The sequence below is a fragment of the Gekko japonicus genome, unplaced genomic scaffold (genome assembly GCF_001447785.1).
Source record: "Gekko japonicus isolate JY-2015 unplaced genomic scaffold, Gekko_japonicus_V1.1 scaffold1188, whole genome shotgun sequence".
NCBI classification, from domain to species: Eukaryota; Metazoa; Chordata; class Lepidosauria; order Squamata; family Gekkonidae; genus Gekko; species Gekko japonicus.
Window position 1 is genome coordinate 513,519 of NW_015171539.1, and position 12,905 is coordinate 526,423.

The 12,905-nt window shown below is 50.5% G+C and overlaps 1 protein-coding gene across 1 annotated transcript in view; it reads right to left on the bottom strand.

Moving 5' to 3' along the window:
• LOC107117504 (complexin-3-like) overlaps nt 1–6,217 on the bottom strand; it is a 6,903-nt gene extending 686 nt beyond the window's left edge. The window contains exons 1-4 of the mRNA XM_015419638.1: nt 6,186–6,217; nt 6,059–6,129; nt 4,056–4,227; nt 1,373–1,460 (exon numbers count right to left, since the gene is read on the bottom strand). Coding sequence (XP_015275124.1) covers nt 1,373–1,460; nt 4,056–4,227; nt 6,059–6,129; nt 6,186–6,217 — 363 coding nt within the window. The remainder of the gene's footprint in view (nt 1–1,372; nt 1,461–4,055; nt 4,228–6,058; nt 6,130–6,185) is intronic.
• Between the last annotated feature and the right edge of the window lie 6,688 nt (nt 6,218–12,905).

Below are 12,905 nucleotides of genomic sequence, written 5' to 3' on the forward strand. Positions count from 1 at the left end.
GCAATCCAAAACAGTCCAGTGGAGCCTGAGCGGTGGGTGTTGCCTTCTGACACACTTCCGGTGAAGTCACGGGGTGTTGCATACGCAAATAAGTTATGCTAATGAGTTATGCTAATGAGCTCCTGCACCTCTTTTTCTACAAAATGACCCCTGGATACCAGCCTCCAGGAGGGACCTGGGGACCCCCCGGAATTACAGCTCATCTCCAGACTATGGGGATCAGTTGCCCTGGAGAAAATGGATGCTTCGGAGGGTGAGCACTACGGCACTGTGCCCCACTGAGGTCCCTGTCCTCCCCAGGCTCCACCCCCAAATCTCCATGAGTTTCCCAACCTGGATCTGGCCACACTACCCCCACCCACTGCTGGTGGCCGAGGGGCCCTGGCAAACCAAGTGGGACCCCTTCCCAGACCCAGAGCTGATGCTAGGCTTGCCAACTCCAGGCTGGAGAATATCTGGAGATTTGGGTGGGTGGGTGGAGCCAATGCCCCCTGTAAGCTGTGGAGTCTTGTGAGCAAAAATTCCGCTTTGTGAGCTACTGGTATTAAAGTGGTGAGCGAGCGATTTGGCGGCTGCATAAATTAGTTTGCTCCGGAGCCCTCCTTCTGGAGCTGTGACAAAAATGTCTGAGCCAGAGGCTTAAGAACTGTGAGCTAGCTCACACTAACTCAGCTTAGAGGGAACACTGGGGCGCTTGATGAAGGCGAAGGTTAGGGAGGGATTTCAATGGGGTCGAAAAGCCATAGAGTCCACCCTCCAAAGCAGCTGTTTCCTTCGGCGGAACTGTTGCTGTAATTCCTGGAGGTCTCCAGGAGCCACCTTCCAAAGTCGCCATTTTCTCCTGGTGAAGTGTTCTGTGTTCCCTCCAGCTACCTCTTGGCGGTGGGCTACAGGGCTATTTTTGGGCAGGAACGCACAGGAATGGAGTTCCGGCTGGCTCCCAAGTTGGCCACGCCCAGCAGGAACTCATTAGCATAACAGGCCACACCCAACAGCAGAAACTCATTCGGATTGGCTACATTAGGGGTGTTTGGCCTAACATGCAAAGGAGTCCCTGCTCCAAAAAAAGGCCCAGGGTTTTGACAACAAACAAGGTAAACAGAATAAGAAGCAAAAGGTGGGTGTGGCTGGATGACCACACTTCTGGTAACATGGGGGTGCGGCCTAATGTGCTAATGAGCTGTGCTGTCAGGGGTGTGGCCTAATATGCTAATGAGTTCCTGCTGTTGGGTGTGGCCTATTTTGCTAATGAGTTCCTGCTGGGCTTTTTCTACAAAAAGAGCCCTGGCGCCACTGTATCCATTCACACACACACACACACACACGGGTTCTCTCGCCCACCCTCCGAGCCCAGGCACGTGAGCCTCCTTACCTTGGGCAGCTGATATTTCTCCCGGAGTTGGGCCCTCATGGCGGCTCGTTCAGCCTTCCTTTGTGCAAAGGCTGTGTCCCGCTTGTTTCTGTCGGAGGGGAAGAAAGAACAGAACGGCATCAGAGCCGGGTGGGTGGGTGGGTGGACAGAGAGAGGGGCCTTCTCCCTTGGAGATTTTCAGTGAGGAGCTACTGGGGGAGCAGGCGGGCCTTCCCCGACTGTGTGGAACGGCAGGAAACAAGTATAGAAGTTGGGGTTGGGATTGGGATTGGGATTCAGGCCTGAGAATCTCAGCATCTAATTTTTTTTAAAAAAAATCAAGATTCTAGTCATCATAGAATCATAGAGTCGGAAGGGACCTCCAGGGTCATCTAGCCCAATTCCCTGCGCAGTGCAGGAAATTCACAAATACCTCCCCCTCCACACCCACAGTGATCGCTGTTCCACGCCCAGAAGATGACAAAAAAACCTCCAGGATCCCTGGCCAAACTGGCCTGGAGAACAATTGCTTCCTGACCCTAGAGTGGCGACCAGCATTTCCCTGGGTGTGTAAGTGTAATGTACTGCCACCATTACCACGTGTACTCTTGCTGAAATCACTCCACGTTCTGAGTACTTTTCAGTAAGAAAGGGCCACGAGAACTAAGCACTGAGGCAACCAATGTTCCCTCTAAGCTATGGAGTCTTGAATCAAAAATTCTTCTTTGTGAGCTACTGGCCTTAAAGTTGTGAGTGAGTTATTTGGTTACTGCATCAATTAGTTTGCTCTGGAGCCAGCCTTTCTGAACTAAGACAAAAATGTGTGAGCTGGAGGCTAAAAAACTGTGAGCTAGCTCACTCTAACTCAGAGGGAACAGTGGAGGCAACCCTTCCTGCCCTCCCTCTCGTGATCTGCCTAAGTTCACAGAATCAGCATGGCTGTCAGATGGCCATCGAGCCTCTGTTTGAAAACGTCCAAAGAAGGGGAGCCCACCACCTCCCGAGCAGTGTTCCCTCTAAGCTGAGTTTGTGTGAGCTTGCTCACAGTTTTTTAGCCTCTGGCTCACAGATTTTTGTCTTCGCTCAGGGAGGATGGCTCCAGAGCAAACTAATTTATGCAGTAGCCTAATCACTCCAAAACTGAACACAATACTCTAAGTGAGGTGTAACCAGAGCAGAGTAAAGTGGTACCATCACTTCGCATGAACTGGACACTATACTTCTGTTGATACAGCCCAAAATCGCATTTGCCTTTTTAGCAACCGCATCACACTGCTGACTCATGTTCAGTGTGTATGGTCTACTAAGACCCCTAGATCCTTCTTGCACATATTACTGCCAAGACAAGTCTCCCCACACCTGCAATTATGTAGTTAATTCTTCCTACCTAAATGCAGAACTTTACATTTATCCCCACTGAATTTCATTTTATTTGTTTTAGCCCAGTTTTCCAGACTGTCAAGATCACCCTGTATCCTGACTCTGTCTTCTATTTTATTCGCTACCCCTCCCAATTTAGTATCATCTGCAAATTTAGTATCATCTTCAAATGCCTGCATTGCTTCCCTGTTACAGGAACAGCAGAAACTGCATACATGGCACAAAACAATCCTGCATGTGTTCTTCTGATGGGGTGGGGGAGAGGTGATGAGAAGCCCAGAGGGAATCCATGCACAGGGGACCCCTCGGGGTGCTCAGCAGCCCTGGCTAAAGGAATGGGTAACAAAAGATAGAGCCACAGGAACTGTGTAAAGTGCGCTCAATGTTTCTTTAACGATAGCAATAATGTTATAGATATGAAAATTACAAAAGTGATACTAATACACTCAAATTGTAAATCCAGTTACATATGATAGAAGATAACAACGACGGCGGGACGGTGGTCTCCGGAATGTGATGCCGTTTCGACAAACGTCTTCTTCTGACCAAGAATCTATAAGTGGATGATGTATGGAAAGTTGCACTGCAGTGCAACTTTCCATACATCATCCACTTATAGATTCTTGGTCAGAAGAAGACGTTTGTCGAAACGGCATCACATTCCGGAGACCACCGTCCCGCCGTCGTTGTTATCTTCTATCATATGTAACTGGATTTACAATTTGAGTGTATTAGTATCACTTTTGTAATTTTCATATCTATAACATTATTGCTATCGTTAAAGAAACATTGAGCGCACTTTACACAGTTCCTGTGGCTCTATCTTTTCATGTCTATGGACTGTGACCATATTTGTCTTTGTACATAAAGGAATGGGTAAGCCATGAGCCTCATGGATGGAAGTAAATGGGGCTCTCTTGGTGTATGGTAGTTGTTCCAGTTGCCAACACCCAGGTGGCACCTGGAGATCTCCCACTATTACAGTTGATCTCCAGTTGACCAAGATCAGTTCCCCTGGAGAAACGGGCTGCACTGGAGGGTGGACTCCATGGCGTTATACCCTGATTAGGCCACTCCCCCAGGCTCCTCCCCCAAGATCTCCAGGTCTTCCCCAAGCCAGAGCTGGGAATCCTAGCTGTGAACGTGGCTGTCTGTGAGCCACTGAGTACCACGGGTGTCGTTCAAGCCACAGCACACCATGATACCCGCCCAAAGGCTGTGGCGATTGCCTGCCGAGCTCACCTGCGTTTGCTGGAGTCTGCAGGAAGAAGACCCCCCACGATTCTACAACCACCTGGCTTGGAGGAAAGAGCTGGGGACTTACTTCTGCTTCGGGCTGATCATCCACTGTGGTCGCTGCGGGCCTCGGTCCTGGCTGGGGCACGGGGGGGCCCTGGACTCCTTGTCCCTGGGGAAGTCGGCCGAGATACAGCACAACAATTGCCTGGCTGGGGCACCACATGCCAATTTCGCGGCGGATTCCATAGGGAAGAGGGCTGGAAAAGAGGACGGAGAGAGGAAACGTATAGTATAGAAACATAGAGCCGGAAGGGATCTTCAAGATCATCTAGTCCAACCCCTGTAGGGTTGCCAGCCTCCAGGTGGGGCCTGGGGATCTCCCGCTTTTACGACTGATCTCCAGCTGAGATCAGCTCCCCTGGAGGAAACGGCTGCTTTGAAGGGCAGACTCCGTGGCCTTGTGCCATGCTGAGGCCCCTCCCCTCCCCAAACCCCGCCCTCTCCAGGATCCACTCCCAAAGTCTCCAGGTATTTTCCAACCCAAACTTGGCAACCCTAAACCTTTGCCTTATGCAGGAAATTCACAACTACCTTCCCATCAGAAACAGGAAGCCAAGAACTCCCCCCCTCCAAACAAACAAACAAATAAAACCCAGCAGTGGTATGACTAGCCAAGCAAAAGACATTTTAAGAAGTACCTGGTGTCAGTCCACAGAACAACTCAGTTTTATTCGGGGATGTTTCCTTTTATTGCTTACAGTTATCATCACCCAAAGAGGGTTTTCAATAAATAAATAAATAACTGAAAAGGTTAAAAAAAAGAAGAAGAAACAGGAAGCCCAGAGAAAGCCGCACACCCGTATTTTTATTCATTCAAATCCTTGTATCCTCTCTTTATCCTTTTTCAATTAAAACCCAATTTATCCTTTTTCAATTAAAACCCAATTATGTTTTAATTTATGGAATTCAGTCCTGAAAGCAGAGTGACGTACTGTTTTAAAAAGCATTACACAAATCCTTTGGGACTGAATGATCAATGGATATCAATCATGATTATTGGACAGCACCTCCACGCTGAGAGACAGTGAGAGAACTTGTTGGGGTTAACAGGTCTGGTCAGTCCCGTTCCCACTAGTTAGTAAAGGTAACGGTGACCTTGGGTCAGTCACAAGTTCTCTCGGAGCTGTTCTCTCAAGGGCAGTCCTCGAAAGAGTTCTCTCAGGCCCGCCTACCTCACAGGGTCTCTGTTGTGAGGAGAGGAAGGGAAAGGAGATTGTAAGCCGCTCTGAGACTCCGAGTAAAGGACAGGGTATAAATCCAATCTTTTCTTCTCTTGTCTCTCTTCATCCCGCACCATTGGCCATGGGGGGACCTGGCAACCCTTCATCAAGCTGCTACGACTCCTGGTAACCCTGTGGACGAAGAGCCTCCAAAATGTCCCATCAGTCACAGCCTTGTTCAGGTCTCGCCAACCGAGGGCCGTGGCGTCCTCGATAGAGCCAGTCCATCTCCTGTTGGGTCTCCCTCTTTCTCCGCCGCCTTCCCTCGCATTGTTGTCTTTTTCTGTCCAGTGTCAAAAAGAATCCTTCTGCTCCGTTTTCATCCCCGGGAGTTATTACAAAAGGCACCGCCATCGATATGAACACTAGTGAACTTGGTCTTGTGATAAAGGTAAAGGTTGCTTGCTCGAAAGCAAGTTGAATCCGACTCTAGGGGACGGTGCTCATCTCCGTTTCCAAGCCGAAGAGCCAGCGCTGTCCAAAGACTTCTCCGTGGTCATGTGGCCGGCATGACTAGACGCCGAGGCGCACGGGACACTGTTACCTTCCCACCGAAAGCGGTACCTATTTATCTCCTTGCGATTTCTTGCTTTCGAACTGCTAGGTTGGCAGGAGCTGGGGCCCGAGATGGGAGCTCACTCCGTCATGCGGCACTCGGGTCTCAAACTGCCAAGTTACTTACCTTCTGGTCTGTAGCTCAGTGTCTTAACCTCTGAGCCACAAGGAGGCACAGTAGTTTGCGTATTACCAGGAAAAAAAGGAACCAGCTTGGACACATGCACCCTCAAAAACACCTAGACAGTCATACCCGAGTTTGGAAGATGGGGTACCTCCATTCGGGGGACCCAGCAATGAACAGGGACAATCCCATTCTCATCCCTGCCAATGCGGGATGGGAAGTTTATCACCTGAACACCATCTTCAGCTTCACTTACCTGGGTACCGCCAAGTCTTCTCCCCACGGCATAAGGAGCACCTCTGCTCTCTAAAGCGTCCCAGAAGGTGGATTAGAGCTGCTCCCCGGTGCGAGCTCTTTAAAGCAGGATCAGCGACAACGTAGGGAACTCTGGGTGATGAGGGTTTTCCCTGATCCTTCTGGGTGACCTCTGGAACCCGACGGTCACGACAGCCAGATGGCACTTGGGAGTGCAGAAACTGAACGCCTGCCCGGGAAGACGCTAGGGACGTGCGGTGTGGCCAAAGACGAGACAGCTCCAATCCCAGGGTCAGGTGTCTGATGGAGCTTTGGGTTTATTTTTAAAGCCCACAAGTTCCTAGTCCTTGTGAGCGTACCGGACGATACCCAAAATAAAAAGGTTTCCAAGAGGCGATATCGCCAGGGGCGGTCCGGGAGAACTGGGCGTCCGTGTGTGGGTGCCTGTTTGGACAGGTCCCTTATAAATACCCCCTTCCCCCCCAAGTGTCTGATCCCTCTGAGCTGTCAATCAGTATTGCCGGGAGCAGACGGCACAATCTCCTTCGACAGGGGGGGTTTAAGAGAAGAAAATCCTTCGAGGTGAACAATACCGCAGTTCTTACCATACTTTAAATGGGGGCAGGGCGTGCGGAGGGAGGGTTGCTTACTTTATAGAATAGGTTTGTGCGGAACTGGGCGGTGTTGCCGCTCCAAAATAATGTGCCATCCCGAGATATGACGCGTTGATCCAGTTCAGCACGGCACGGAAGTTTCTTCTTCCCCCTCTATTTCATCCTCACAGCCAACTCCGTTAGGAAGGAAGAGAGAGGGAGGGCCAGAGACAGGCGGCGAACTTGATGGCAGAGTGAGGATTCGGATCTGGGCCTGTTTGGGCCTTGTCGGACGCTCTAAGCACTATGCAGTCTGTTTTTGTCCAACAAGGCATCTGCCTGCCTGCTTTAGAGGTTGAAGTGTAGTGGGTTAGACGCATGAAGTAAACATGGAGACTGATGTAGTGATCAGCATACTTTACTGGTACACAACAAAGATGAACAATAACGGCCGGCAGGCCAACTATATGCACAACCAGGGGACACGCCCCTGGGTCCCATTGGTGGGTTTGAATTCCCGCCTCGGTCCCATTGGTTCCCCCAGTGGAGGGACTAGGATCCTAGTCCCCATTGTTAAACCGGACTCAAGCTCAGGAGCGTGCGCTGGCCTCTGGTGGCGGTCAGCGGACACAACAGAGGTAAACGGATATAAATGCATGTGAATCCCCACCCTGTCACATCAAGCCTGCGTGGTGTAGTGGTTAAGAGTGCCGGACTCTGATCTGGGTTTGATTCCCCGCTCTTCGCTTTGAGACACATGAGGCCTGCTGGGTGACCCTGGGCCAGTCCCAGTTCTCTCAGAGCTCTCTCAGTCCCACCTGCCCCCAAAGGTGCCTGATGTGGGAAGAGGAAGGGAAGGCGATTGTAAGGTGCTTTGAGACACATGAGGCCTGCTGGGTGACCCTGGGCCAGTCCCAGTTCTCTCAGAGCTCTCTCAGTCCCACCTGCCCCCAAAGGTGCCTGATGTGGGAAGAGGAAGGGAAGGCGATTGTAAGGTGCTTTGAGACACATGAGGCCTGCTGGGTGACCCTGGGCCAGTCCCAGTTCTCTCAGAGCTCTCTCAGCCCCACCTGCCCCCAAAGGTGCCTGATGTGGGGAGAGGAAGGGAAGGTGGTTGTAAGGTGCTTTGAGACGCATGAGGCCTGCTGGGTGACCTCAGGCCAGTCACAGTTCTCTCAGGACTCTCTCAGCCCCACCTATCTCACAAGGTGCCTGTTCAGGGGAGAGGAGTAGTGAAGAGCCAAAGTAGTACAGTGGTTAAAAGAGGCGGACTCTAATCTGGAGAGCTGGCTTTGATTCCCCACTCTCCCTCCACATGAAAGCTGCTGGATGACCTTTGGCCAGTCCCAGTCCTCTCAGAGCTCCCTCAGCCCCACCTGCCTCACAAGGTGCCTGTTGGGGGGAGAGGAGTGACGACAAGCCAGCTTGGTGTACTGGTTAAGAGAGGGGGACTCTAATCTGGAGAACAGGGTTAAGATTTCCCACTGCTCCTCCACACAAAGCCCGCTGGGCGACCTTGGGCCAGTCCCAATTCTCTCGGAAGTCTCTCAGCCCCACCTGCCTCAAAAGGTGCTTGATGTGGGGAGAGGAAGGGAAGTAAGCCACTTTGAGATGCTTTAGGATAGAGCAAGGCAGAGGATAAAGACCTGTTCTTCTTCTCTTCTACATCTAGTTTTCCTCTCCTCTGTCTCTACCCCATCTGCAGAAGAAGAAGAAGAAGAAGAAGAAGAAGAAGAAGAAGAAGAAGAAGAAGAAGAAGAAGAAGAAGAAGAAGAAGAAGAAGAAGAAGAAGAAGAGATTGGATTTATACCCCGCCCTTCACTTGGAGTCTCAGAGTGGCTTACAAACTCCTTTCCCTTCCCCTCCCCACAACAGACACCCTGTGAGGTGGGTGGGGCTGAGAGAGCTCTGACAGAAACTGGTCTTTTTCAAGGACAGCTGTGCCAGAGCTTGTGACTGACCCAAGGTCACACCAGCAGCTGCATGTGGAGGAGTGGGGAATCAAACCCGGTTCTCCCAGATTAGAGTCCACGCACTTAACCACTACACCAAACTGGCTCAAAAGGGTCAATAGTGGCCTATTGTAGAATGTGGTGGTTTAATATTTCAAGCTGATTACTTTTTATCCTAATTTTTTGATATGTACAGATACGTCAGATAGTTCTGGGTGCGGGGGAATTACCAAAGAGAAATGACCCCAAAAGGTAAGTGAGAATACCGTTTAAAAACAACAACAACGATGACGACTTGCATGTGATATCATCTTTCCATTTGCACGCTTCTTCACCGGTCACAGAACATGCGTCTCTCTGACACTGAGACCGCTCTCTCTCTGAGAGCTGAGAAGTGCCGAGTGTGGGGGGAATGCAATCCACAGTGGAAGACGGCCTCCACAGCGGTTGGGAGAGGAGTCTAAGCAGAATGGAGCTCGAGCACACAAATGCTGTCCGAAAGCGTATGGGCTCGAGGACCTCTGAACTGTAATGAAGATGAACCGTAGTGAGACTTCCTGAGGAAAGGACGTTCCACTCTCATGGCATCTGTCAGGAAGACCATGAGTTCCATGAGAGAGCCAATTTGGTGTAGTGGTGAAGTGCGCGGACTCTAATCTGGGAGAACCGGGTTTGATTCCCCACTCCTCCTTCACATGCAGCCAACTGGGTGACCTTGGGCAAGCCATAGTTCTCTCACAGCTGTTCTCTCAACAGCAGTCCTCAGTCAGAGTTCTCTCAGCCCCACCTGCCTCACAGGGTGCCTGTTGTGGGGAGAGAAGAAGAAGAGATTGGATTTATACCCCGCCCTTCACTACCCAAAGGTGTCTCAGAGCGGCTTACAAACTCCTTTCCCTTCCCCTCCCCACGACAGGCACCCTGTGAGGTAGGTGGGGCTGAGAGAACTCTTGACAGAAACTGCTCTTTTTCAAGAACAGCTGTGCCAGAACTACAGCTTGCCCAAGGTCATCCAGCCAGGTGCAAGTGGAGGAGTGGGGAATCAAACCCGGTTCTCCCAGATTAGAGTCCGCGCACTTAACCACTACACCAAACTGAAGGGGATTGTAAACTGCTCTGAGACTCCAGCTGAAGGGCAGGGTATGGATCCAATCTCCTCTTCTTCCTCTTCTTCTTCTTCTTCTTCTTCGTGAATTCATGAACATATGAAGGTGCCTTCTGCTTGGTCCATCAAGGTCAGGGTTGTCTACTCAGTCTGGCAGCAGCTGTCCAGGGCCTCAGGCCGAGGTCTTTCACATTGCCTAATGCTTAAAGGATTTGGCAGTAGGGGAACAGCCAAAGAAGAAGAAGAAGAAGAGATTGGATTAATACCCGGCCCTTCACTACCCAAAGGAGTCTCAGAGCGGCTTACAAACTCCTTTCCCTTCCCCTCCCCACAACAGACACCCTGTGAGGCAGGTGGGGCTGAGAGAGGTCTGAGAGAACTGCCCTTCAGAGAACAGCTCTGAGAGAACTTGTGACTGACCCAAGGTCACTCCAGCATCTGCATGTGGAGGAGTGGGGGAATCAAACCCGGTTCTCTCAGGTTAGAGTCTGTGCCCCTAACCACTACACGAAACTGGCCCTGTAAAAGTCCTCTGCCTGAGTCCTTGGAGGGCCGCTGCCAATCTGTGTAGACAATACTGACCTTGATGGACCGATGGCCTGACTCAGCTTCTGCTTGGCATGCAGGAAAGTCCCAGGTTCAATCCCCGGTATCTCTGAAAGGACCGGGTAATATGTGATAGGAAAGACCTCTGCCTGAGACCTTGGAGAGCCGCTGCCTGTCTGCTCATACTGACTTTAAGAACATCAGAGAAGCCAGTGTTGGATCAGGCCAATGGCCCATCCAGTCCAACACTCTGTGTCACACAGTGGCCAAAAACTTAAGAAACATTTCATTGGGAACATTTGGCTGTACAAGCTCAGGAGAATATATAAGTTGACCAGAGAGAAGTACTACTGGACATGTGATTGCACTGGAGGTTTCATTTGTATTTTTGTATGTCTCTTCTTTGCCCAGTGGTTAAACTTTGGAACAATTGTTTTCTGGTCTCTATTGCATATTCTGTATATGTATGATTATATATATTTTTATATATCAGCCAACATGTTCTATTTGTATTAGACCTCTGAGGAAGGCCTGTAAAGGCCAAAACGCGTTAGATCTATTTCATCAGCCTTTGTATGCTTTTATATTTGTATATGAGGTATGAATGGGCCCTTATTCATTATTTTAATTTGTGTTTAATAAATACATGTATATTTTTTAGGTTTCATAATTAGATTTTAAGAGTTGGCCCTCTTCTATTCTTGACTAAACTTTATAGGTTCTGAATTCTAGGTTTTAGGTTCAGTCTTTTCCCCCCTTTTTTGTCCTTACAAAAATACCAGGTGAGATTATTCTGATAGATCGAGGATCTGATTCAGTAGAAGGCAAGTTCTTACTTCAGTAGAAGGCAATTTCTTACGTTCATGTGGTCCCTACCTGCAAGATGGAGCTCTTCCGCCGGGCGTTTGGTCAAGGCAACGTATGTCCCCCCCTCTCCCTCCTTCCAGCTTTTCTGGCCGTGATTTTTTCTGCCCAATTTTTTCAGGCCAATTCTTCACCAGGCCTGTTTTGACTAATCATCTGACAACTTTTATAATTAGATGGTATTTTATGATTTTATGTCAGGGGTCATTTCGTAGAAAAAGAGGTGCAGGAGCTCATGAGCAGAACTCATTAGCATCACTTATTTGCATATGCCACACCCCCTGACATCACCGGAAGTGTGTCAGAAGGCCACACCCACCACTCAGGCTCCACTGGACTGTTTTGGATTGCCAACTATTTGGGGGGGGGGGGAACGTGCAGATCTGTCCTCACAGAGGAGGGAGAGCTTGTGCCTGAATAAAACTTGGTCTTAAGGGTGCCACTGGACTGTTTTGGACCCGGGGGCCGGGGGGAGCTCTGCAACTTACCTGGCTGCTTCTTGCTCTGACTGAGGGCTGCTGGGAGCAGGGGGTGGGGCTTTCTGCATGTGCCCACCCCCTGGGCTCTTTACTGCCGGAGCTTCGCTCCTGCAGGAAACGACCCCTGATTTTAATACTGTTTTAATTGTACATTTAATTGTTGTACACCACCCTGAGCCCATTGGGGAGGGCAGTATATACATCTAATAAAATAAATAAATAAATATCCTGGTGACTGTCTTCTGCTCCCGTTCCGGGGAACTCTTCCGAGGCGCCTCATGTAGAGTACATTATGTCCATCCAGGCTGGATGTCACCAAGGCACGAGTCACCGCGGCCAAACCTTTGTCCAGGAAAGGGCCCGGCTGACTCACCAATCAGACTTGGCAAGCAACTGCTTCTGCCGTCACTGCAGCTGAGCAATGCCGGAACCCAGTGCACACGCAAGCCGGAAGCCGCATCGTCAGAAGGCGGATGACCCCCCCTCTGAAGAAGGATTAGTGGAGTAATCTTTCCACTGTCCCAGTAATCTAGATTACCGTAATGCCCTCTACGTGTGACGGCCTTCGGAAGGTGCTCAGAATCTTCAGCTGGTACAAAACGCAGCTGCCATCGCACTGATCCAAAGAGCACTGCTAGCCACGGTGGCTGAAGGGAACCTCCACATTCAGAGGCCATAAACCTCCAAATCCCAGAGCCAGGAGGCAGCATCAAGGGAAGGCCTTGGCCTCTAAGCCCTGTTGTTCAACCTCCAGAGGAACTGGTTGAGGCCACTGTGTGAGACGGGATGCTGGACTAGGTGGTCTGATCCAGCAGGGCTCTTCTGATGGTCTTATGAGGGGAAGGCCTCCACCTCTCTGCCCTGTTGTTGTCCCTCTGGAAGAACTGGTTGAGGCCACTGTGTGAGACTAGATGCTGGACTAGAGGGATCACTGGTTTGACCCAGTAGGGCTCTTCTGATGGTCTTATGAGGGGAAGGTCTTGGTCTCTCTGCCCTGTTGTCGGCCCTCCAGAGGAACTGGTTGGCCACTGTGTGAGACGGGATGCTGGACTAGATGGGCCACTGGTCTGATCCAGCAGGGCTCTTCTTGTGTTCTTATGAGGGGAAGGCCTCGGCCTCTCTGCCCTGTTGTTGGCCCTCCAGAGGAACTGGCTGAGGCCCCTGTGTGAGACAGGATGCTGGACT